This window comes from Ursus maritimus, unplaced genomic scaffold, assembly GCF_017311325.1.
Source record: "Ursus maritimus isolate PB19 unplaced genomic scaffold, ASM1731132v1 scaffold_1, whole genome shotgun sequence".
In the NCBI taxonomy this organism is placed as follows: Eukaryota; Metazoa; Chordata; class Mammalia; order Carnivora; family Ursidae; genus Ursus; species Ursus maritimus.
Window position 1 is genome coordinate 86440012 of NW_024423343.1, and position 27606 is coordinate 86467617.

The 27606-nt window shown below is 35.3% G+C and overlaps 1 protein-coding gene across 1 annotated transcript in view; it reads left to right on the forward strand.

Moving 5' to 3' along the window:
- Positions 1-27606, forward strand: part of LRP1B (LDL receptor related protein 1B) — a 1456161-nt gene that overhangs the window by 1389033 nt on the left and 39522 nt on the right. The window contains exon 83 of the mRNA XM_008695867.2: positions 5890-6051. Within this exon, the coding sequence (XP_008694089.2) occupies positions 5890-6051 (162 nt within the window). The remainder of the gene's footprint in view (positions 1-5889; positions 6052-27606) is intronic.

Below are 27606 nucleotides of genomic sequence, written 5' to 3' on the forward strand. Positions count from 1 at the left end.
AAGAGAACTGACTAATGATGTTCACTAGCAGGTATCTGCCCCTCAGAAATAATAAACACTGTCACCGTCTCATAGGAAGTTCACATGTAATTATTTTGCTAGCATTCCTTCATGGCAATCAACCACACATTTCCTAGCACTTTGTTTATATAGAAAAAAGAGTAATGATTTATTTGTCCAATATTGAGCAGAGAAGTAATTTTACCTACTTAAAGTCATCACACTGATGAGTAGCATCTTTATAATCAGCTTAAAAACTCTTTATTAAATAAAGCTAGCTTTTAAAAACAGACACCAGCATTACATCAAATTACTGAAAAATGCCAACAGATATACCTTTATAATATTCAAATAAGAATATTTGCTTTGGGGCATATTGATTGATCCATATTTTTTTTCATATATTACTTGTCCAAATTTGCTACACAGCAAATTTTACTCTAAAATTATTAGCAAGTTAATAGTCATTTCTATATGGAATATATATTCAGTAATTATAATATTTTGGAAATTTTGCAATCCTAATTTTATTATAGTGACTACTACATTTTGAATGCTTAATAAATGCCAAGAACTCTAGCAAATTCCTTAGACACATTACCTTATTTAATCCTTATCATGTCAATATTGTGGTGTTTTTCAGATGTGAGCTAGAATGGTTATGTAAGATAACTAGAATCCAGGAATGTAGATTATTCCAAAGTCAGTGCTCCAAGACATTGCCTATTATCACTGAAAATCAACAATATTGTCTGCCCATACCAGAGAAATGACTGGCTATGACTATATTACAATAGTAACAAAAAGTCAAATAGGTCCAGAGGTAAACTATAACCAAATCATATAAATTTAATGCTTGTATAACAAGGACTAATGGTAAATCATTATACATGTAGTTACCTATCTATGTAATAGAAAAGATTCCATTTTTATTATAAATTTTAAAATACGATTTTGAGCTGATATATATGGATAAATGTTATTTTCAAAAGAATACATATGGAAAAAATGTATATTGGGATTCCATATGTAGTTTCTTAATAAAGGCATATGTACTCAGTTAAGTTTAAATAATAACCTAGGTTCATAATTTGTTTAATAAAAGTACTAATAGTAATAATAATACCAATACAACTACTAATAATAACACTACCAATACCACACACCACACTTGCTATGTGGCAGACATTGTGCCATGTGTCTTACCAGCACGTAGTAGGCATTACTAGCACCATGTTACATAATGAGATGCAAAATGAGATCTAGTGAGGAAATGTAAGTTTTGCAGAGCCACACAATAATAAATATCTAATAAGACTTGATTCCCAGGTCTGATACCAAAAAACAAACAATTTAATAATGTACCAAATTTATTAAATTTATTTAGTTCCTGTTAAATATTCTTATGAAGTATTCCAGAATTAACCATTTTTACTGAGACTAGTTTTGCTATGTAAGGGCCATGTAAGACCAGTGAAATTTCAAGAACTCTGAGAATCTAAGACATTTCCATTTTTCTTATGAGCAATACAATCTTTAGTTGTGTCATTGAATATTCCTTAATAATATATATTATTGACTACCGATGATCAGCACCTTTAGTTATATTTTCACCATATTTGACATTAGCTACTATTGGTTGCCCAGTTAAGTCTCAACAGTTTATTATTTATTTACCTGTTGCATGAAAATTTGCTGACACATTTTTGAAGCTGTATGCAACCAGTTTCCATTTGTCTATGAACAGAAACAGATAAATTAATAATAAATTAATGGAGCAAATAAACTAAGCTCCATTTGTTGTACACAGCTAGTAAAGCACTTTGCTAGCATATAATGTCAAACTTGAATATGGAGCAGACCTAGCACTGGGAGAACCTACCCTACGGAAATCATGTATCCTACCAGGACAATGTTTATGAGAAGAGTTTTCTCTCTTGTGGGTCATCGGGGAGTTGAACCTACTGAGGAGCCAGAGACACACTGAGACATATGACAAAGACTGAGAATGAAGGTCTGTCATTTTGGAAGGAGAATGAGCCCAGAGTCAGAAAATTGAGACTGAAGTATTTGGATAGAGAGACAGTTACTGAAGCCATGAAATTATATCACCAAGAAGAAGTTCAGAAGAATTTATTTTAAGAGACAGAAAGAGGAAACATAAAGGCAACTCAAAAGGACAGTCAGAAAAAAAGGGAAATCAACAACAGTAGTGTCTTAGAAACCAAGTAGAGGGAGAATTTTTTAAAAGTAGGTGTGTAATAAAATGTGTGGTATAAGACAAAAAATAAATTTCAAGAATAAAATGCATAAAATTATGGGAAACATTTGAGGAGGAGGAGGATTGAAAAGAAATCAGTGGATTTAGGGATTAAGAGATCAGAGATAAGCTTTGCAAGCATACATAAATACACAGTAAAGAAAACACACATTAACTTCTCCATCCCTAAACCTTTCTTACCACTAGGGAATCAGAATTGATTTATGCAAACAATACATACATATTGAGGGATCTGTCCTCTCTTCTGAAATAACAAAGAGAAGTAACAGATTAAGGTACATCGTTTTGTATGTTAAAAAAATAAAATACAAACTGTAAACCCAGTGAAGGATTGGAATGTGACTTCATGATCAAAGATTTTGTCATTTATTTGGTAGAACTGGAAGCTGTGAGTGTAGACTCTTTCTTAAAAAGCTCAAGTATATATCAAAATTTGAAGTTATACAAGTAAATGGACTTGATAAAAACACTAGGTGTGCTTTTTTGTTTGTGTTTGTTTTGTGGGGTTTGTATGTGAGTGTGTGTTCTTTCTTTTTTAAGTGTAGAATTAAGCATGTTAAGAAAGTAAAGAGAGAGAAAGACCCATCCTTCATAGTTAAAGATGTTGGAATCTGAGAGTGAGGTTGTTGGAGATTTCTGCTTTATCCCATACGAATTCAAATTTAATTTTATCTTAAGTAAATAATGGAGATAAAATGTGTAATTTAAGACAGATTTCCAAAAGATTTTCTTAGAATGTTACAGTGTCTCTCTAGGGCACAGTTACAAAATGATAAATGGTGAATCTCAGTAGAAATAACAACCGTAAGAATAAGAAACAATTAGAGCTAAAGTGTCACTGAGTGCTATGTGCCTAGTACCTTTAGAAATGCTTTGCATGTATAATCTCATTACTTTACTGATTCTACACAACAACCCCATATTATTATCCCCATTTTTGCATGGGGGAAAGAAACAGAGAAGTGATGCTCATGGTCCCATCACCAGTAATTGGCACAGATAGTCTATATTCAGGCAGTCTGACAACGCACGCTTTAAAGGTCTGAATGCTATAGAAAGCAGACTGATTAGAGGCAACAAACTGGTCCTCCCCCTCCTTCCTCAGGTTAATTGATGCTCTTTCTGATTATGCTACCCTTGTAGGCTGTCAACTCCCAAGCTCCCTGGACGCTTCGCTGCTATAAATCTATACCTTAGTCATCGTAACAGTATCGTTGCCTTTTCAAATGCCAAAATCAAATTGAACTACCTAAAAAACCTTTATAAATAAATCCAATGCAACTTGTTAGGGTGCACCCAGAGAGATTCATGAAAATATTAGATGAAGCCCATATAAAATTCTTTGACAGATGGTTCATGTCCCATCAGCAAACAAAAGATCTGCTGTATCAACACACAGCTTCAAGTTGGTAATGTTACCCCTGAATATGAAGATTTCTACTTGTCAAAAAGAAATCTTCTTTTAAAAGGAAGAGAAGGAAGCCTTTTGAAAATAATTCAGCCAGAATCTAAATGATGTGAGGCATATGCTGGGGGTGGAGGTGGGGGACAACCTGGTCACTCTGCCATAGTTTCAAAACAGCTATAGATGGGATAAAAGCATGGTATCATTCTCTCAGTGACTGCAATAGAGCAGTTTTCAAGTGCGTTAGTGAGTTGCATTTGTTTCTTCCAAACTTTATCACTTTAATGTTTGCCACTCCTAATTGAAAAAAACTTAGAAAAATCATGGAGAAAAACATAAATCTACAGTGCTTGAGTCCTACCACCGTATGGCTCCTTTTGTGATTATTCTAATGAATTTTTATTTCTCCCGTACTTTTTGTTTTGTTTCACATTTAGCTCATGTTAATTTGTGTTCCTGTTTATGTGTTCTATTTCTCTGTAAGGCATTCACTGGTTCTTGTTGATGAAGAGGAATTACTTCTTTTGTTCAGGGCTTTCATTTTCCTTAGTGACGGTGTTCCAACAATTCTCTGTCCTCATCGTCTTCTAACACTATTCATTCTGTTGTTTGTGTCTTTGTTTTTCACCCATTGTTGTTCCTGTGAAGATATTTTGTCTATAAGTAAGCAACAGCTAGAAAATTCACTACCATTATAGAAAAATATTTAGCTAAAAGTTTTAAAGCCATAGTCTGGGAATGGAAAACATGATGTGACTCAGCCTTTAATGTACGTAAAATATACTTCTCAACCTATTAATGTGTCTACAAAGGTGAGAGAGGAGATGGTTGGATCCTCTCCGCTGCTAGTCAACTGAATGACATTTCCAAGTCCTAGTTAATTCAGATCTATAACTAAATTTCTTTTTTATTCTCTTTCATGTTATTTCTTTACATTTGCACAACCTCTACACTTCATTTTCCCCATTACAAATGATGACCATTATTTCATTTTATTTTCCTTAATCTCTCCTACAGAGCTAGTTCTGTACCCCATATTTCACCCAGTCGTTGACATTCCAGGCAGTTTGACTCATTCCTGATATAACAGACAACTGTGTTATATTCCAAACACCTTAAAGGGTCGTTCACCTTTATTTGTGATGCTAGTTTCCACAGAGCCAATAAAGAAAAATATCCATAGATGATCCATTAGATTTGTTCTCGTGTGCTATTAACATTAGACTTTAAATCATCTTCCTAGACTCCAAGTGACAGTCCTTTCCCATGAATAAAAAATCTCAAAATGAAATAAAATAGAACTTACTAAGTGCTTATATACTAAATGCAGTATGTATATTTACATCAACTAAAATAACTAATTGCATAAACATTATAGATGGCATGCCCACTTTAAACTTATTAAAATATTTATTTATAAGTCTAAACTCATGCTTTAGCCGTGGTGGTACATGATGATTCAACACTGAGAAACATGATTGCCTGAGGTGATTGTGCTGAGTGAAATAAGTCAAGCAGAGAGAGACAATTATCATACTGTTTCACTCAGATGTGTAACATAAGGAATAGCGTGGAGGACCATAGGGGAAGGGAGGGAGAACTGAAGGGGAAGAAATCAGCGAGGGAGACAAAGCATGAGAGGCTCTGGACTTCAGGAAACAAACTGAGGGTTTCAGAGGAAAGGGGAATGGGGGATGGGGTAGCAGGGTGATGGGTATTAAGGAGGGCACGTGGATGTTATACGCAACTAATGAATTGTTGAACACTAAAAAAGAAAAAAGAAAAAAATGAAAAAAATATGATTATCTCTATTTTATATTCTAATGGATCATACAATCTGCATTACTATATGAGTAGAATAAAAATAATTCAAAAAGCAAAATGGACATGAACAGGGAAGTACAAAGAGTAACACAAGCACTTCAGGGCATTACACACCTGTATAAATATGTAATTATTTGTAACATGAGCTCCGGTTATTTTACGTGATGTGAACTGGAGTTGTCTTCTAATCTAGGCTTCGTTGGAACATGGGAAAACTAAGACCCACAGAGGTCAAGTTATTGCCTAAAATCACAGATTAAGTAGTGGACAAACCTTGACCATAATCTTGGCTTCCTGTTTCTCATCTAGTGAGGATTCCATGAAAATAAACTATTCCTGTCAAATAATTTCCTTTTTGTTACTTTTTCTTTTCTGATAGGGAGACCCACCTGCAGCTGTGCCCTGGGGTTCACTGGACCAAACTGTGGTAAGACAGTCTGTGAGGATTTTTGTCACAATGGAGGGACCTGCAGTGTGACTGCTGGGAACCAGCCCTACTGCCACTGCCAGCCCGACCACACTGGAGACAGATGTCAGTACTGTAAGTGAAAGCAAGTCCCACGAGGCAGTCGGACTGCATACTTTGATGTTCACCATAAGTAATTTTCTTATCTCGATGGTCCCTCCATTATCTCAATTTCAGCAACCCCTTGTTTTTCAGGGTCACTTCCTCCATCACCCCAACTCCAACAATTCTTTACATTGGTTCTTATCCTTCTCATTTTAAAGATTCTATGTTTTTCCTTTCCCAGCTTAGATTCTATAATCCCTCATTGTAATCATGCCCTCGCATATACCCTCAATTCCCTTGCTCTTTCCTCCCTCCTATCGCACTTTCCTAGAAAACTGTAACCATGGTTAAATCCAGTTCTCCTTCTGCTCTGAACTGGTGCCCCACTGCTGGTTGCAGCCGAAGAAAAGCACATAATCGTACCGACGGGTCTCGCTTGAGTTTTTATCGCTAATTTTAAATGGGCACTTACTATGGCTTCTACTGCATTTTGCTAATACTGACTCTCCTAGATGTTTATGTCAGATCTTCTCTTTTCTCCTCAAACCTCCAGTACCTACTCCCCAAATTCATCCTGAGCTCAAGAACTTGCTATTTCATTGATTGAAATAGAAGCTATCTAAAGAGAATGGCCACAAGCTCCCACCATCACATCTCTGGAACTACTTTATCTTTTATCCGTAGACTCTGTCTTCTTATGAGCAGGAACCCCATGCTACCTCTAATGCTATACTCTCCACTCATACAGTCCATCCCTCTTAGCAACTCATGGACACATCTCTTACAACTGTCCCCATCTTTCTCCTGTATTAATATTTTCCTCTCTCCCTAGTTCTTTCTTGAACAACCTTGCCTTGTGCCCATATCTCTTTCTACCCACAACTTTATTTCCCTGCATATTATTATTATTATTATTTTACCCGGAACATTATTCTAAAGAGTTGTTATATGCTACAGTTCCTCTCTCTTTTTCTTTTGACCTCACCTCTGGCAGGTTTTTATCTTCACTATTTTGCTGAAATATCTTTCATCAAAGTCAAGTTAATTTATTTGATTGTCTTCCATGTTCTCATATACAGTGGCCAATTATCAATTCTTATTTTATCCCACAGTCTGCAGTTAATCACTCCCCCCTTAAAACACCTTCATTTGTCTTTACCACTCTCTTGTTTTCATTCCCATTTCACTGGCTGTCTTTTCATTGTCTTTTGCTGGTTCCTCCTTATCTTCCTGACCTTTAAATATTGGAGTGGCTCGTATCTCTTTTTTTTTTTTTTTTTTCTCAAAACCACTCACTCCACGAGCCTGTGATTTCCATATAAATCGGAACATAAGAATAAACAGTTTTATAAACAGTTTTGTAAGATACAGTTTCCCAAACATCACCCCCAAAGATTCTGATTCTGTTAGGCTGCAGTACTATTTAAAGTTTTCCACATTTCACATATATGACTGAGATTGAGACCTACTGCCTAGATGATTTCAACTAATTGCATGACTTTTAATATCATCCAAATACAAATGAGTCTTAATATATATCTCTAGCTGAACTCTCTCCTGAATTCCAGATTTTTATACCTAAGTGTCTATTTGACAGTTGAGTTGGCTCTAAATTAACCTGATTTTCTCACCCAAAATTGCTTCTACCACGGTTTACCCTGTGTCTGTAAAAGGAAACACTCATCACTCAGGACCAAGTATCTTGGATTCTTCCTTTTTTTTTTTTTTTAATCTAACCCATTTTATTATTTTTAAACATTTTATATCTATTTTTTATTTTAATTCCAGTATAGTTACAGACAGTGTTATATTAGTTTCAGCTGTACAATACAGTGACTCAACAATCCCATACATCACCCAGGGCTCACCACCACAAGTGTACTCCTTAATCCCCATTCACCTATTTTGGATTCATTCTTGACTGTTCTCTTTTTTTATACCCCAACTCCTTTCTCACTTTTTTCTTTAAAATATACCCAGAATCTGAACGCTTCTTACCAGCTCCATCCCCACTACCTTCATTGAAATTTCCAGCATTTTTTACCTGCGTTATTACTAACTGATCTCCATGCTTTCTCTCTGCACCCTCTGTACCTATTCTCAGAAGAGTAGCTACAGCTGTGTGTTGTATTCATAATAAAAAAGAATGGTTTTCTGTCTCAGTCACATTTACTGAGATCTTTCCAAATTCAGGCACTCTTGTGGTTATTTCTTTTTTTGCCTTAATTCTATTAATCCATTTAATCCCACTAATGAAGTAGGTGTTGCTTTTATTCTCATTTGACAGAGGAGGCTGCTGAGGAGGCACGAAGAGCCCCCTGAAGATCACACAGTTAGCACATGGGAGAGTCAGGGTTCCTCCTGGGGGATCCAACTCCAGACCCCACACCTTTAAAAGTTACTCAACATTCTGGCCCTCGGGTGGTTTGATATCATGGAGGTCCTCACAGAGAGTAGCCTAATTCTCTGGTCACTGCAGGAAGGACATGAAGCAGCATCGAATCAAGCAATGTGTACTGACTTAACTGGAGAATCGGGAACAATATTAAATATTTTCCCTCTGATGTTACAGCAGGGGGCCTCTTCTGCTGCAGCAGAGACAAATTTGGCTTCAAATTGGTGTTTCCTGTTTTTAAGTGTATATTCTGCCCATGTAAGCCAGCTTCTTGGCATATAGAAATGCCACTACCCTCAGCCAATGCTCTTTTCATATTTCTTTCCTAAGTTAACTCTTAAACGATATGTGCCACAGACCCGCAGAGTTTATCTAGCAAATACAATCCAGTCATATGCAGGTGTCACACCTTGCTTACACACCTTGCTTACATCCTCATGGCTCTCTCCTCCCTCTCCCTCCTTTCAACACAGCAGAATATTCCAGCACAACTTCCACCTACTAACTCATGGGCTTTTTCTTTTTGGCTCCAATATTCTCACAACCCTGAAAGATTTCCAAGCAAATCAGGGACAGCACCAGCTACTCCCCTGCATAATGCAGACCCTCCTTACTATCCAGCCTACTTTCTCCCTTATTCTAGTAAAACCACACTTACCATGCTTCTCCACATGTCCATTTCCCTGGCATTGCAACTTTCTCCTGTTATTCTCTTCCTCTGGAATGCACTTCCTTTGGATTCTTCCTTACCTTCGTCTCTCCATGCCAAATCCTAACTATCAGTCCATGTCCGGTTTAAAGACCGTTTCCTTTTTGAAGTTGTTCACATCTGCCCTCAGTTTGAATGAATCTTTTCTCTTTTGAATTTTCAAGTCACTGCTTCTTTACCTCTGTCTGTTTCTATTCACTTTTATCTGCTATAATTTTTAATTGTGTGCATTCCTCCTATTTTTCTGGGATGACCTCTTTGAGATTACACCCAACAATGGCATTTGTCAAATAAATAAATAATCATAGATAAATAAATGAAAGCAGTTTAGAGACAAGTTAATAAAAGAACAATCAACTTAATGTACAGGAGCTACATTTAATCAGTGCACAGCCATCTGGTATTTTTCTGTGCAGCTTTTCTCTGTTCCCAATTGGTCCATCATCATAGAATGTTGATCTTCTTTTTTTTTTTTAACTTAAAATTTTTTTTTTCAAGTTGAAGCATTGCCATTTTTTATTCTTTTTGATCTAAGTTAAAAAAATACTTTGTGGCCATCATTATAGCGATTTGGTTTCTTAAAAAGAATAAATTCAGTTAGCATATATTTTAATTGGCAGCTTAATAGAATCACAGTCTGAGGTAGCCTGATGCATTATAAAAGGCTGCATTATCATTTTATTATCACTGTTAGCAGTCATAGCACTTCCTACCTTTTACTGCAAAGCACTTATTAAAATTAACCAATTAATCCTTAGACAGAGGTTAAAAAACTTGCTCAAGGTCCCGAGGTAGTAATATTACAGTCAGAATTGGACCTCAGGAGTTGTTGATCAAGATGTCAGCAGACATTCATGCAGTATGGTGATGCTGTTCTTTGGCAGCAAAATAAGTCTGTGGACAGTGTCATTAAAATGATAAATCCAGCAACTGACAAAAGCATAATAAATTTAAGATCTATTATATGTGAGTCGGCAAGGTTCAGTGGACCTGGTGTTCTGTCAAAATTGTATCCTGCATATACAAAGTCTTCTTTCCATAAATGACGAATGACAGAATGGTTCATTACAGTGCCTAATTAAAGGTCCATTCGTGGGAGGTAAAACATCAGTTCTTAGTTGTGCTGAGTAAAAACATTTCACGATTCTAATGGCAATATAAAGTCCTGAGGTCTAAATGAAAATTAATTTTAACAGAAGCACCCAGGGAGGAGAGACAGAGATAAATAATGGCAAAGTAAAATTGCGTATTCTTTAAGTAAGTTGTGTAAGAATAAATATAGCTCCATTTTGTGCAGATCTGGAGCAAGGATTTCTAGTATAAATAAAAGTAATAATAAACATGGCATTTCACATTTGAATCTGGATATTAAATATGAGGTCAATAATATCTAAGGTTATTAGTACTTAATGACATAGGGGCAACTGAGCCAGTGAGAACCAACTCAATCTTTGTCTAAGAGCCTGGTGTTTAAATCAAACAGCAGTCTGTTTGTCCTCTCATTGATATTTTTAAAGTTCTCTAGTAATCTGCTTGGGGAGCCATTATAATTTCAATTAGAACTTAGTTTATTAGAAATACACCTGTATGGTTTATTCCCACTGGTTACAATAAGTACGGACATGAAATAATATCTCAATATAAAATTAGGCATACCTGACAGTAATCCAAACATTTCATCTATTATAACTGGTATTAGAACCACAGTCTATCAAGTAATTATAAAAGTTATGAAGTATAGATGAGTGTCTACCATATGTGATGACATGATTGGATTATTTTTACTTTGCAGAGCAATTTTGTTTCATTAGTCAATTGGTCAGTAAACAAATTTGGTATTTACAATGGGCCTGTCCCTATTAGGCATTGAGAAAACAACCATGTCAGAGATATTTCCTGCCCTCAAAGGGCTTGCAATCTAATGTGTGATTCTGAAAAAAAGATACAGGTTATATTAAGGGCAGTTTAATGAAATACAGTGGCTAGCACAGAAACACAGAAAGAGAATTCAGCCTATAGGAAAGATTTCTTGAAGGAAGTGACATGTAAGCTGAGTCCAAAAGAAAGAAGCAGCTAACTAAATGAAGAGAAGCAGTGAGTGGAACAGAATTTGCAAAAGCCCAGAAGGGAAAGCCTTTTGAAGTTTATTTTACATGTTTTTATTTGATTTTCCTAGGGGGAGGTTGGCAAGGGAAATAACGAATCACTAAAAATGTACAGTATCAGAAAAATAATGCTATTAAACTTTATTTTATCTGAACATATAATTTTTTTATAATAATTTTTATTTTGTTATATTAGTCACCATACAGTACATCCCCAGTTTTTGATGCAATGTTCCATGATTCATTATTTGCGTATAACACCCAGTGCACCATGCAATATGTGTCCTCCTTACTACCCATCACCGGCCTATGAACATATAATGTTTTACCAAATGATCACACAATCCTGTGAAGTATTATTAATCCAATTTTACAATTGCCAAAAGTGAGATTAAGACATTCTCCCTAATCTGTACCATTAGAGAACATAGGAGCCACAATTTAGTCTTGTGCATCTGACTCCAAATGTAGCTTCTCCTGGTGTATTTTCCTGTCATTTGATATCCTGCCCATTCTGCTGCACCTTTTTAGGCTCACTATGGGAATACTCAAAGCTCAGGTCATGCACTGGTTCAACCTGATGGTTTCCAGTTTCTATTCCATTGAAAGGAAGTGTTAATAAGAATTTTACTCTTGATTAAGCCTATGGCAGACCCACGCAGAGAAGACCAAAGGATTTTAATAATGACCAGGAAAATAGAACAACATGTTTTCCGTTGTCCCTGTTAGGATAAAGGCCAATTAGAACTGAGCCTAGAACCCCAAGAAAGGATCATGAGTTAAAAAGTGAAATGATCAGAACTAGCTATTTCCTAAGTGTGCACGTATTCAAGATTCTTAGAGCATTCCCACCTAATGTAACAAAGTAATTTGGAGCCCTGGCTATTGAGGGTCCTCCACCTCTTTTTCTCTTGGTGAGAAGACAAGCACTGCTTTTATTCAGGCTTCTTGCCTGGATTACTACAACACATCCACTGTGTATCTTTTTTTCCAGCCATGGAAACCTGTTGATGGTCTCTAAAATGTGCCTCTTTAAATTGTTCATACCTCTTCATCTTCACACGTGGGCTCCTCAATGTCTCTCAACCCTCTCAAATCCTCCCACTTTGTCTTCTGAAGCTGCCTTTGCCTTAGGACATTCAGCGCTTCCCTTTGGCATTTTCACACTGTGTTTTCATCATCACTTGTGTTCTTGATGTCCCCCCCGCCCCAGAATATGAAACAGGCCATGATGTTTTGCATACCTCATCAGTTTTCGGGGGAGGCTTAACTCAGTGCTTGGATTTAGGAGAAAGTATTAAGTATGTGAGTGAATGTAAACAAAGTAGAAGGGTCTTGTTTCCAGCCAGCTAGGCCAAGTTTTTGTCTGTGCTCTGACAAGATACCACTTGAAACAGTTCTGGACCACCTTTACTCAGCAACTCATGAAGACCTACATTCCATGAGAAACTTTGTGGTTGTATTTTCAGTTTGGAGAAAAAAATAGGGTAAAAATAGAATTAGGTTTGAATTAATGTGTATAAAGAAAAATAAATACATTTCTTTTCTCACGTGACTACAATGGAGAAGGGTAGGCTAAGGGTAAACTAATGGATTAATTTTATTATCTTACTCTGGGGAGTTTAGAGGAAATTGTCAGAATTATAGAAATATTATTGAAGGAAATTTTGATCTAGTATAAATCTAGAATTATTAAAAATGGATTTTTACTATAATGTTATGCTATCATTTGGAAATGTAAAAATAGTAAAAGATTCAGGGGAAATGTACTCCTATAAAAAGAATTTATTGGAAACTGAGGCAACTTTTTCCAAGCAGAGAATATGTCACATGTGAGTCAAAGTACATATTCTGATTATTAAAATTAATTTATTCAACTGATATATATATATATGAACATTGTGGGTTATTATTATTCTAGGCACTGGGGATGTATCAGTATAAAGGCTCTTTGAAGATACCTGTCTCCATAATTTTGGATAATTAAAAACCAGTGGCATATCTTTACAGATGAAAAGGCAGACAAAGCTGCAATTTAGACTTATATTGTCAAAAAGGATCAAAGTTCAGAAATGGACTTCATTCCATACTATTTAGGAGCATACTGTTACTTTTTATGTATTTGTTTCAAATTCCAGCAACGTGTTTATAAAGTTAATTTTATAAAAGATAAGCTTTTATCTCTATGTCATGTAACTTACACTTGGAATATTAATAATTACGTTTAATAATTTCAGTAACTACTATTGGAAAAAATCTTTAAAAATGCTTAGTTAATTTTTCTGGCATCATAACAGTAGCTGTTTTCCGTGCCAGCTTCATTAGATTTTGAGACAACTCTAGTCTCACAAGACTCTTGAAACAGTGCTTCATTAAGTATCATGCCAAGTTTAGATGGTTTAGTTTTCTACTTTCATGCAACATTAGGGCTACCGATAAGTATTTACCCTTCTTTTTCCAACTTAAGGAAGAATGAGTATACAAATAACATGAAAAAATAATGAAAGCCTTAAAACTGCTTATTTAAAGGTTGAAAATAACTTGTCACACAAGAAATGGTTACTAACTGTCTGAAGAGGGATTTGTATTGAAATAAACTGAACATGCCCAGTTGGGAAGGAAGGAAGGAAGGAAGGAAGGAAGGAAGGAAGGAAGGAAGGAAGGAAGGAAGGAAGGAAGGAAAGAAGGAAGGAAGGAAGGAAACAAGGAAGCAAGGAAGCAAGGAAGGGAGGGAGGGAGAAAGGAAAGAAGGAAGGGAGGGAGGGAGGGAGGAAGGAAGGTAAGGAGGAAGGCAGGCTTTGCATGAATAGAAGCCATCCATGATTGTGATTCTGTTTTACTTGGTGTTAAGTCAACTGAATGGATTCATAAATAATTATCTGCAAATAGAATTGTGTATTTGAAAATAATATATTACACAAATCATGCACAGATAGAGACACAGATTGAACAAAAATATTTACTTGAGGCTTACCTCAAGTAGCAAATTGTTTCTATTTAAATTCTTCTGCTAACATCACTTTTAAAACAATTAATTTAAATGTAAATTTAAGAGTAATTTTAAAACACATTCTTTACATCAGATTTGGAATGTCAACTGACATATTTTGAAAAAAATGTCATGAGTCAGGAATCTTTAAATCTTTTAAATAGAAAAAACAAAATAAGATTCCTATCTTATAGTCAATATGATAATCTTCATGTTTTTCATTATTAAAGATTTTGCCACTACAAACTGGTGTTATTACTCTCTTTTATGCAATAGATAGAACACTTTTGATAGTAAATATTATACTAGGAAAAATTGTATTCATCCCGATTATTGATAAAAAGGGCAAGAGAATCAGGATGCAATCAATGGTTCTCAAAAAAAGAAAAAAAAAAATCCCTAAACCTTAGTCCCTGAGTGCAAAGGGCCAAAGAAAGATAGGAAGATTTATAATTACCCTATGATTATATAACCCATCAGATGAAGAAGAGCAGATCTTTGCTTAAATCAAAATAATGCATTAATAATAGTATTTATTTGCTCAGTTTTATTCTCATGAATGCAAAAATTTGATTGTAAGTTTATTTCAATAAGTGAATATATTTTAAAATCCATTGTTTTCCAACAGATGTCATAACACTCAAAAGAGCAAAAGTTAAATAGAAAGGAGATAGCCAATAATTTTTCGCTGTAGAAGTGTTTAATTATATGAAAATCAATTAGTAAGAGGAAAAAAAACACATTTATTGAGAGTTGCCACCAGAGAATAAGACACATCTTAAGTATAAGACACTTTGAGAAATAGAAAGTCATTTGGTTCAAAGTAGTACTAGAAGATGAATCCAAAGATCGGATATCTGTATTCGAATTTTTAGATTTGCATTAGCACTTGAAGATCCATGACTAAATCCATGGTGACTATATGATTTAATTTTCAATTTGATGAAATAATTTTCACTTTATTTATTACACTTGAGAATGAAAAATCTGTGTTGTGATAATCTGAGGGCAAGCTTTCTTTGAAAATCAACTGATAAAAATTGATATAAAAATAAATAAATCAATAAATATAAATCAACATAGTGGCAGAAACAAACAGATTGGTGTATGACCTTGTAATGAATGATACTTCTTTAACTCTGTCAATTATTGTCAGAGTCCAAGAACTCATGTCCCTTCCATGGTATGTTTCAGACCACGAATAACTAGAATAAGCTAGAATTTTTTAACTCCCGATTTCTTCTTACACTGGAAGGTAGTATGGGCTGCTAATCCTTTTAAGAATCTCTTGCCCAAATAAAACAAATACATAAAATGTAACATAGTTTCAGTGGGTTTCTGTATCTTCACTGAACATACTCCCTAGGTTCACTCTTCTGGAATCTGTCATGCTGGAATCCAGATGTAAGGAAGAAATACTGAGTTTTAGAGGTGATGATATGGAATAAAAACATTTTTTAGATCATTTAAAGCTATGTAAAGTAGAAAATCATGGACTAACAAATAGTATTCTACAACTTTGGATTTCAAATTATTTTCATCATCATAGGTGGCACATAATTTGTAAAATAAATAATGATAATAGTTAAAACTTCATCTGCTTCTCAGAGTTAGAAGTTTCAAGGGAAATAATTTATAAGAAAAGTCCTCTGTAAATTTTTAAATCAAATGCTTTTTTCAGAAATTTGTCATTTTAGTAGGTATTTTGAGTGCCTATAATTGATAATAGGTAATTAAAATATGTTATATATTTAAAGATTACATATATATTTAGGTAATATATAATTTGGATAATAAAAATAGATTTATTCCAATTCGCTCAGATAAGCAAGCCACTATATAAAAAAGATTTATTATTTTTATGGCATTTATGAATATGGTCTGAGCTGCTTTTTAAAAATAATTTCTGAAATGACCCATAAATTTAGAATGAAATTATATATTGAGTCACATGAAAGTAAGTAGATCAAACCACTGAAGAAAATAATTTCTTGCATAGGTATACTTCCCCACGCAGATTAGACTATGATTACAAAGTAGAAACCTATTAGAAGCTGAAAAGTCTAGTCTAATTCTGTAGAATCCCCCATGTCTGAGAATTTTGCAGGTCACATCCTTCATTCACGTGGCAGCCTGGAGTGTCTGCTGGTTGGTTTTTTGATGCAGCAGCTGAGTCTATGTTTAATGCAAGGACTAAATTTCTAAGGGCCCGTTGACTGGGACTTGATGACGTCTATCTCTGCTTGCCATCTGATTGTCCTCTGTCATCTCCCACCTTCCTCCCCCATCTGAACACACACAGACATATCCTGGCAAACTTCAGTTAGTTTTAGGAGTGGTCGACTGATTCCATATTTACATATATTTATAACTGCCTTTGAAGTTTTAAAATTAAAACATAAGCTCTTGTTCTCTGTCTTCTGAAGTGCCCTGCTTTCCAATGGCTATTCATTAATTCAACAAATAATAAAAGAACTTTGAATGCATGCCAACCACTGAAGCTTGGGATTTAGTCATGAATAATCAGAAAAGTGCTTTCATGGTACACTTTAGTATTAAGAAATAATACACAAACATGTTAGATGACAGGTGATGAAAAATGAGATGATGAAAAAAAGCACGGTGAATTAAGAACCTACCTACTGTCTGGATGGAGAGAAGAGCCAGTGTTTTGGAAAGAAAACACATTAGTTACTATATCAAAAGTTTCTTGCTACGGTATCGTTTAGTACACTGTGTGCATAAAAGAGTAATGACTTTCTCACCGCCTTAAGGATGTTTTCCAAGAACAATAATCTTTCTAAATGAAAAGGATCTTGGATTAAATTACTTTACTGACTAATTACAACAATTCAATGCATACTTCCAATCATGTTAAAATTTAAATGCTACTAATAAAATTCAAGTGATTCTCTATAATCTTGGAATTATTATAAGTCTTAGTAAAGTGGAAAGTTGGTTATTATACATCAATAATCTGTTTAATTCCTGCATATTTGACCTAAAGGAAACTTGTATATTTGACCAGTGAAAATCTTTTAGAGCATACTACGTATTACTTCCTCCAGGTGACATTTTCAAGGTGACTTTCTCAGTGTTTTAGTGAACTCTGATTAAATAGTAATAAATTCTATATAATCCATTATTTTTCTTCTTGCCATCACACTAGTGTAGAAACCTCTCTCTATATATATCTATGCTGATCAATATATTAATATAGAAAGATACATATATGTTATGCATTCTGCAAAGTAACATAATAATGGAAAACTAGGAAGGAGGGCACATTTAAGTATATCAGAAATCCTTACTTTGACATTTACATTTGAAGTGAGTAGATTAGAAGAAGGAAGGAAATAAGGATAGAAGAATGAAAGGCAGAAGAGAGAGAATTATACACCAGGGAACTACATGTGTTTTTCTAGGATGGCCTCATCTTCTCCCAGTATGATGATACGGGACAATCCGTGCCCTCTAGTTAGGCTGCAACATGAAGACAATAACTTCGTTAATGGCCCCTCCATCTGAGAGGATCTTTTCCATGATTACCTCCTATCCAACATTCTTTACCTCCCATCTCTCCATAAGACTTGTTCCAGTTTTTTAAAATTAGTTATTACTGTGTGCTCCCAATTGTCTTTAAAAAAAAAAAAATTCTGGGGTGCCTGGGTGGCTCAGTCAGTTTAGTGTCTGCCTTTGGCTCAGGTCATGATCCCAGAGTCCTGGGATCGAGCCCCACATCAGACTCCCTGCTCAGCAGGGAGCTTGCTTCTACCTCTGCCTGCCACTCCGCCTGCTTGTGCTCTCTCTCTCTCTCTCAAACAAATAAATAAAATCTTTAAAAATAAATAAATAAATAAATAAATAAATAAATAAATAAATATTTCCATGTTCTGATTAGCTAAAATTTTTTATTGATCTTGATTTTTTATTTCAACCATGTTAGCCTTTAGGTCTATCAAAGTATGGGCACTCTGAGGGCACGAGCAATGTTAACCCAACAGATAGTATGAACACTGTAGATGTTGACAAATTTTAGTAGGTTGATCTTAATTGAAACCGAATACATACTCCATGCCCTGACCAAGAAATTAGGTACTAAATATGGCAGATGACTTGTTTATGGTCAGAAAGGTGCCACCTTGTATGAACCTGCTTCATTCTCATTGTTTTTTAAACCATCTTCTGCTTATTCACTTACTTGGTTTTCAGTCAGCCTCATCTTACAAAACCATATTTAGCTGTCATCTGCAAGTCAGCTCGCTTTCAAGTCTCAAGTGACTCTCTACCACTTTATAAATAGTTACTTGCTAAAACCTTTTATAGCTATTTTAAAAATAGAAGAACACTCAACCCAGAAATAATTACTTGCTAAAACCTTTTATTGCTAGATTGCTTTAAAAATAGAGGAACACTCAACCCAGAGCCTGATTTATAAACAAAAGTTATATAGGCTTCTCTGATATTTGAAAAAATATTGCCATGATAGTTTTATGAGTTAATTCCTGACTATTACTAAAATGATTGATGCTTTTATTGTTAATACACATTTTGAAATGGCAATCTGTCAGAGATTTAATGCTGGTACTTTCAAAATCTCACCCCACATGTCGCACTTAAATCAACGTTTTGATAACTTGGCTTTTTCAACTTTACATTTTCCTTTTACCTGGATACTCAGAGATAACACTGTTCGCTCAGAATGGATTTCATTCTTTTAAATTTTTCAGTGTTCTCTGTAGAAATATTTGGGATATATTTCTATTTTTAGTGATAAATTAGAAAATGCTAATTTTCTTAGACACGCTTTCCTGATGAAAATTTATCAGCTCTAATCAGAGTTTTGCACACATTTTTTCCCTAGTGAATATTTAATTGGCATACCTGGATTCAATGTTTGCCTTCTTTATTAAACTCAGCTCTGAAATTGGAAGATATATTTAGGACTATGCAATAAGTTTAATTATTAAAATATCTTGGCTTGTGTAAAACATTCGAGGACTGTAAAAAAGAATAATTTTAATATTTCTTAAATCTGTTTTCCCATTTCCTTATACAAGCCTTCAAAGACAACAATCATAAAATTCTAAGCAAATTTAAACAAGTTACTTTATCTCTTCTACCTCCTAAACCATGCAAGACGAAAAACTGACTCCAGGGAAGGAAAGGCCACAATCACTCCTGTCAACCTATTTAAGAATCTTGGAACTTTTCCGGAATCCTTCTAAATTTTTCATCCTAAATTAGATGTCAGTAAATGGTAACTCTCCAGACGTACCTCACTTTGTGATTCCTTGGCTGTTGTTTTGGTTTCTTATTTGTGTGGAAGGACCCAGAGTTGATAGTGCTTGATAATGAAGAAATCGCCATGGATAGTTAGAAGTTTCCTTCGAATAAGAGAATCCAGGGCTGTAAACCAATTATCAGTGGCTAGAGAGGCAAATATCCCACTTGGTTTGGGATGGGAGGCTGCGAATGACCTGGGAAATGTGAACGTGTGGATGAGATGTGGGGTGTGGGAGGCTGCCTTGAGTTCCTGAGCTCTGGTATTGCAGACGGTGGTGGCATCAAGTAAGCTCTCTAGGCCTGCTGCTCTTAAGCTACAGGGCCCTTTAACGTTCTGGCTGGTGAGAAGACCCTCAGATACCTCTGTAGATGTGGGCACATTCAGTTTTAGATACACATAAAGGAAAGGGAACACCAAAGATGTTTAAAATTACTTTTACAGGTTTGTTTTGTTTTGTTTTGTTTGGGCATCTTTTTTTTTTTTTTTTTGAGCAAATGTATGACTATTAAATAAGAAAAATAAGTTTATTCTGTAGGGTTAAGCTTATTTGAGTTTGAATTTCCGTTCTCCCACTTACTGCTGTGTTATCCTTGGCAAGGTGCTGAGCCTCCTTGTGCCTCAGTTTACTCGCCTATAAGAATAATGCCATATAATGCATGAGACTATAACCAACAAATGAGCCCGACATGAAGAAGGCAGCTAAAATTGAGTACTTATCATCATCATCACCACCATCATTTCCATCATTTTACTTAAAACAGGCCTTCGTTGGCCTTGATGATATAAAGGGCATTACTGAGGATAGGTCGGGGAGAGGAAGGACTCGTGAGATAATCTTAGGCATGTTTAGTAATACCGCCTCTGTTCAAAGATGATCGATGGGTATATTGGGTAAATTAGTCAAGTAACTCAGATAAGGTCACATTGTTAGCCACAGTAAGAACTGAATTTAACCTCCAAATCCTTCATATTCTAGCCAATGATTTTGTTTCTTTCTTTTCCATATTATGTCACCTTAGCATGAGTATTCATTCACAAGTTTATAAAACACCATCGTTGGCTGTCTTCCACATTTTATACCTACATGGAAGCTGCCATAAACCTCCCTGTAGGGAGGATATTAGCAAAATTCATAGAACCCACTGCTCCTGGGACACAATTAACTATCAGTGAAGGCGGGATATGAATCGCACTGAGACTGGAGCTCAGTTATAGAACGCCGGGGGCACGCACTGTTGGTAATTCTACCTCGTCTTCGTTGTGAAAGTGATACAATCCTACTTCTGGTTGGTTATTGTGCTTGTGTGTAGTCCTAAATGAACAAATGCTTACTTAAATCATGAATCTTAAAATGAATTCGCCTAACTTATTTTTTTTAAACCAGGTCAAAATTTAGTGAATTAAAACAATTGGTGTATATACATGCAATTGTATAATTTAGTCTCCCCTGTATGACCATCTGTATTACCCGTTAAAGACTCTCCAGTTTCTGCATTATTCTTACTGAATATCTTCAGCTCCTGCTTAGGTGGTATTATTTTAGTTTGGTTTCATTCTCTTTAAATAAATTTCACACTTCACTAACTATTACAATGTGAATAGCCCAGTTGCAAATATGAGTTAATAGCTAAATAGTCTTGGCAATTACTTTTCAATAGAAAGAAATATTTGGGAAAGAAGTTAAATGCAGCAAGAGATTTTATAGACATCTGGCTCTCCATGAATATTCATAAACCTGTATATATACCCATACAACCCATATTTTTATGGAGTCTATTAAGATTCTCTAAAAAAGATTAAAGGGAGTATTTCCTTATATTTCTGGTTGCTTGAAAAGGAAAGATAGAGAAAGAGAGAAAGACAGAATGCAATGATGGCATCCTTGAAAATTATTTTATTTCTGTTGCAGAAAATAGCCATTCACTTATTCTCTGGTTACTATTCACCTAATTACCATATGAATACTCCGTAATTATATATCCATCGTTGTCCTTTAGATTACATGATTGTGTTTAGTGCTACTATGAAATTCTTAGTGTAATTACCCTACAGAGGTTATAACAATTTTTATATTGTGAATATAAAGTGTTATTATATAATTTCATGGTAATCTCTACTTTCTTAGCACAGATTACTTTTCATTATTGCTCCTTCTTATCATATGCGGAACATCTCAATTGTCATGCCATTCAGGTCAATAAAATGCTTGAAACTTAGGGGATGGAATGTTTCATAAGAAGGAAGATTTTGTTGGTAGTAATATTTGTAGGCTCTTGCCACAGTGGATATTTTTCAAATCAGTTTTGGTCTTTTTTCTTCTTGTCTTAAACTTTCAATTGGGTTGTCAGCTCCCTGAGAGCTGGTGGCCTTTCTCGTATTTCTGTCCTTTTCCTACAGCTCCCAGGATATAATTAGACAGATGCATGTTCCTCAGCAAATAATCAATTATGGATCTACCATTTCCATTTTATTGTCATGGTTAAATTATTCCTGTTGTTCAAAACGAGACCAACCATATTGTTTTACCAGCTTTCCTTTCCATAAATTCAAACTCTTCTTTCTGAATGCTTACTGGTTGATCTGGCTAGACTCTCATCTTTGACATTCAATCCCTTCCCCATTCCATGCCCTCCAACAAAAAGTGTCCTATCACTTATGCTTTCTTTAACTTGTCTTTTTTTTAGTGTACCACATTTTTTTTTTTACTTTATTTCGGTTCCAATAACTATTAAACCAAGTTAAAAATTTGGAAAGAAAAATGTGATTGGGGTGTGTGTCTCTGTGTCTCTGTGTCTGCATATCTCTGTCTATGTCTGTGTGTCAGAAATCAGAAGACAATCCCTTTTCTACACACCTTGGTGTTAACCAACCACCAACATCCCTAATTCTGTTTTCTTTGGGAGGAATTAAGTTGTTGTTTTTTTTTTTTTCAGTAACATTAATTTAGTCAATGCTGAAAATGAAAAAACAAAAAGCAGAAAGCTATGAAACTTCTGCAAAGTTAAGTTCATAGAAATAATTAAGAATCATAGTGTTACAGAAGCCATTAAAAATACTGGTATATTATGGGGTGCCTGGCAGGCTCGGTTGGTGGAGCATGTGCCTCTTGATCTCAGTGCTGTTAAGTTTGAGCCCCATGTTGGGTATAGAGATTACCTAAAAATAGGATCTTTAAAAATATATATTTATATATTTTATGTAAGAAAATGAATATCTATCTTACAGAAAGATTACCTTCAAAATGGTTTTAAAGCATTTCTGGTGCTTAAAGTGGTAAGCTCTATGGGGTAAGTATTTTTTAGCACTGTGGGATAGGAAGTGTTCTTTCAATGAGTGCTAAAATTTTCTGTTCCTTTCAGTGCTTATTAGGTCAGGGCAGAATCCTTAGAACCAAAGCGAACAATTACATACCAAAGAAGCCTTCTCATATACCATTCTTCTTCATACTTCACTAAATTTCTGCTGGATTGGGAAGTGCTAATGAAGTATTCTTTTTATAGTTGAAGAGAGACTTAAAATTTAAATATGAGTGCGTAGTAATTATTTGGGAGTATATAGAGAGATGACCCTGGTGAAAATATTGCACATGTTTATACAAGTTTTGCATAGATGCTTGTAATTCAAAGTAGGTTAGAGCTGAGAAGAGAATGAGAGAGAAATTAGGTCGCTCTCCAATGACTTATTATACATTGTTGTCCTGATACTGAGACAACTGCAGAGAATGTGAACTTTGGTTGAATCATCCATTTTAGAAATAGCACCATCAGAGGTACCAAATTTTTTCCATGATACATCTCATGACTAAAATTGAAATAACAGAGAACACTTGAAAGAATTATTTTGCTTTCCAACTTACAAGTATCCAATGCTTATGTGGTAGTTCATTTTTTTAAAGATTTTATTTATTTATGTGAGAAAGAGAGTACAAGCAAGGGGAGGGGTAGAGGGAGAGGGAGAAGCAGACTCCCCCCTGAGCAGGGAGCCCGATGTGGGGCTCAGTCCCAGGACCCTGAGATCATGACCTGAGCCAAAGGCTGATGCTTAACTGACTGAGCCAACCAGGCGCCCCCTTTTGTGGTAGCTTAAATAGATGACAGAGTCTCCTATTAAATAAGGTTACTTTCTCCTGTGTTCAGGAATCTTGGAGTGAAAATTGAGTAAATAGGGAAGTCTTTAAGACAGAGAGAGAGACAGAGAGGGAGAGAGAAAGGGAGAGAGACTATGTATGCAAGGGTTGGGCCCTAGAATCCTAATAGTGGTGCAAAAAACAATCCAGCTGAACATATAAGTCAAGCAACTTCTACATGCTTCAAATCTGAAGCCTAATAGTGGGAGATAGTCAGAACATTTTCAAAGAAAGGCACTGGGAAGCAACTCTGGCACAGTTGGTGTATAGTGAGCAACTCTGTCCCTGAATTTCAACATAGTGTCAAGTGTGAAGCATGTGAACTGGGGAAAATGAAAAGCCTTCCATTTGAATATCTGTAGAGAAAGGGTTCTGAGCCTAAAATGATTTCTGCCTTTTTTAGAAGGAAAAAAGTGGCATGGCTTAACAGCATGCAATTTAGAATTATTTATTAAAGTGCAAATTCTAATATCTGCTTATTTCACAATTTTATCTTAAGCAAACATTTCTTTTACATTCTTTGGATTCCACTTTTATGCCATGAGGCCAATCAACTGCACTGAATAATGTGCATCTGACATGCTAGGAAAAAAAATATCAAAAACATTAAAGGGTAGAGAATTTTCTTTAAAGCATAAAAAGTAGACCATGAATTCCTTTTAATAGAAGCATCTATAAAGAGAAAACCTATTTAGCCTAGTTAGCAAATTAACTAGAATTTCTAAAATATTGTAATTGTAGTTTATTTGCCATTAGGTTAGAAAAATCTTTTTATTGAATCATAATATAAGTAGGAAAGTTTAAAATCACAAGTTTACAGTTCAATAAGTTATCACCAGGTGTACACAGCAGTGTAAACCTACAACCAGGTCAAGAATAAACATTATCGGGGGGTGCCTGGGTGGCACAGTCGTTAAGCGTCTGCCTTCAGCTCAGGGCATCATCCCAGCGTTCTGGGATCAAGCCCCACATCAGGCTCCTCCACTAGGAGCCTGCTTCTTCCCCTCCTACTCCCCTTACTTGTGTTCCCTCTCTTTCTGGCTGTCTCTGTCAAATAAATAAATAAAATCGTTAAAAAAAAAAAAGAATAAACATTATTGGGACCTCCAATGCTCCCTGTTGGTCTTCCTCACTATCCCTTCCCTTCCCCCCAAAGATAAGTCTTGTTGACTTCTAAAACCCTAGATTAGTTTTGCCTTTTAAATTTTATATAAATAAAAAAAATAGTATATATGTTTTTGTGTCGAGCTTTTTTCTCTCATTACTTTTGTGAGATTCATCCATGTTGTTGCTTATAAGGTGTGCTGCTTTCATTTTTTTATTTATCTACGTGTATTAATGTATGTGTATATATACATATATTTGTATGTATATTTCTTTGTGTGAATGAAGCACAATCTATCCTTTCTTCTTGCAATGAATATTTGGATTTCTTCTTTTGGGGCTATTTCTATGCGCAGGTTGCTGTGTATATTACACAAATATTTTTGAGCACATATGCGTGCTTTCTTCTTGGATATATATTAAGAGTGGAAATGCTAGGTCACAAGGTGTGGGTATGTTCAAATATAGCAGATACCGTCAATTGTTTTCCAAATCAATTGAACCAGTTTATATTCTAATAGTGTATGAGAGTTTCTGTTATTTGTTGTCAATTAGGTGGAAGTGCAATAGTATTTCTTTGAGGTATTAATTTATTTCCTTTTTTTTTAAAGATTTTATTCATTTATTTGACATAGAGAGTGAGAGATACATCATGAGCAGAGGGAGAGGGGGAAACAGATTCCCCGCTAAGTGCAGAGCCCAACGTGGGGCTCAGTCCCAGGACCCCGAGATCATGACCTGAGCCAAAGTCAGACACTTCACTGACTGAGCCACCCTAGCACCCCTAATTTGTATTTCTTTGAACACCAATGAGTTGTATATACTCTCACATCTTTTTAATCTTAGCCTGAAGCAGATGTAATTCATGCACCAAAATTACTTATGGTTAGTAAATTGTAGGTAAGTATTTAACTTTACCCTTTAGCACTTCAGGCAAGTGAGAACTATTCCTTGCTACAGTGTGTCATAGGGCAATTATCAACCATCAGAATGTTAACCCAATTTTTTCCAGTTTCTCAGATCTTCTCAGTGATGTGGTTTTAAAAATAAAATGGTCCCTAATTTTGGATAAAAAATTGCATTTTAATTAAGGCCCACAAAGTTAGTTGAGAAATAAACCATTTTAGGGGTGCCTCTGTGGCTTAGTTGGTAAAGTGTCGATTCTTGATTTCGGCTCAGGTCATGATCTCAGGGTCATGTTCTCAGGGTCATGAGATTGAGCCCCACATCTGGCTCTGCAGGAGGTGTGGAGTCTGCTTAAGATTCTCTCCCTCTCCCTCCACCCCCCACCGCTGCCCACATGCACTCTCTCTCTCTCTCTTAAAAAAGAGAAAAAGGAAAGAAAGAAAGAAGAGAGAAAGAAAGAAGAAAGAAAGAAAAAGAAATTTTAGTTATATCAAATCCTTTTACAGCTATTGAACAATGTAGTCCCTATGCTAATAAGTAAAAATTGTTTCTGGGTCATCATTTCATATGTTCCCCAGTTCCCGAATTCTAGTTCCTCAGCCAATCCCATGGCAATCACCTGGGCTCCATTTCAGGTTTATGAATTAGAATCTAGGCATGAGTGACAGTAGTGACAGGGACGAGCACTGGATTTACATTTGCAAGTAAGTCACCTACATGATTTTGATGAGTTCCCCACCATGGATAGGACATAATATGAAGATCTTGGAAGGATACATAAGCCAATTTCTATGCCCCATCAGACAACTGAACCAGGATCAGAGAACGACATTTAAAGCAATCGGGGGTGATATGAAAAGAGCTCTTTGTCAGTAAGAGGTACCGAACAACCTGAACTAATGAGAGCTGTTCTCTAGAGATTTCTGCACTGAGTAGGAGAGAAGCTCATACAGGCAGCTGATCATACATTCTTCATAAATAAGAAAAGAATCTGTCATGTGTACTCTCTAACCGCCAAGCCTGAAACAACTGCAAACAGACACCATCATGGATAGATACTAACACCGACTTAGTTTTTAGATCTTCAAGTCTCTCACCTTTTGAAAGTGCTACTTTTCTTAAATATAGCCAAAACCATGTTAATAAACTTAAGCACTGAATCTCAATGAGGGTACTTGGCATAATGCAAGAGCAAGCATAAGAATGCTTGAAATAAATTTCCATAAATATGAAGCAAGCCTGTCAATAAATTTAATTTCTGTCTGATTTAATAAAGGGCTAGATAAATATACAAACATGAGAATTATAAATTATGTTTTAATTTTCCTCACCCACTATAACTGTCTAACAGCAGGTTAAAGTTTATAAATTGAGATTTTTATCTCAGCTAATCTCATTTAACATTGCTTCACAATTAGTTAGCTAAAAGGAAATTGCAGCTTCTAAACACAAAGTCTGAGACTGATCTAATCAGTTCTTTTGCTTAAGATTGTATTATGAATTTCAATATTTTAAATGTGATAAATTATAGTATGTTGATATACAAACATACATATATACTTGTCTGCTTTTCAAAAGACTAAGTCAGAATGTCTAATTATAAAGATAGTGTGGTTATTGTATTATTACATGGTCTTTGTTTTATTATTCCCATTCAAGATTTATAGAAATATTTGAGGAAGTTTTCCTTTATAGTTGAGAAAATTATCTGTAATATTCAGTAAGAAACATCTTTCCAAACAAAAGGCTCACACCACATGGAGGTTTTCCCTCTGACTAGGATGTTAGGCTCTCACCTAGGAGGGGAACAATAGCCTAGACTTCTAGTCACTTCCCACCCATGATAGATCAGTTTCCCAGTTCACTTTTCTCTTGGTGTTCCATGAGAGGCACATCTCCTTGTTTACTCACCTGCCCAGGTGTCCAGGAATAGCTGGCCTGTCCTGCTCTGTGTAGAGGGAAGC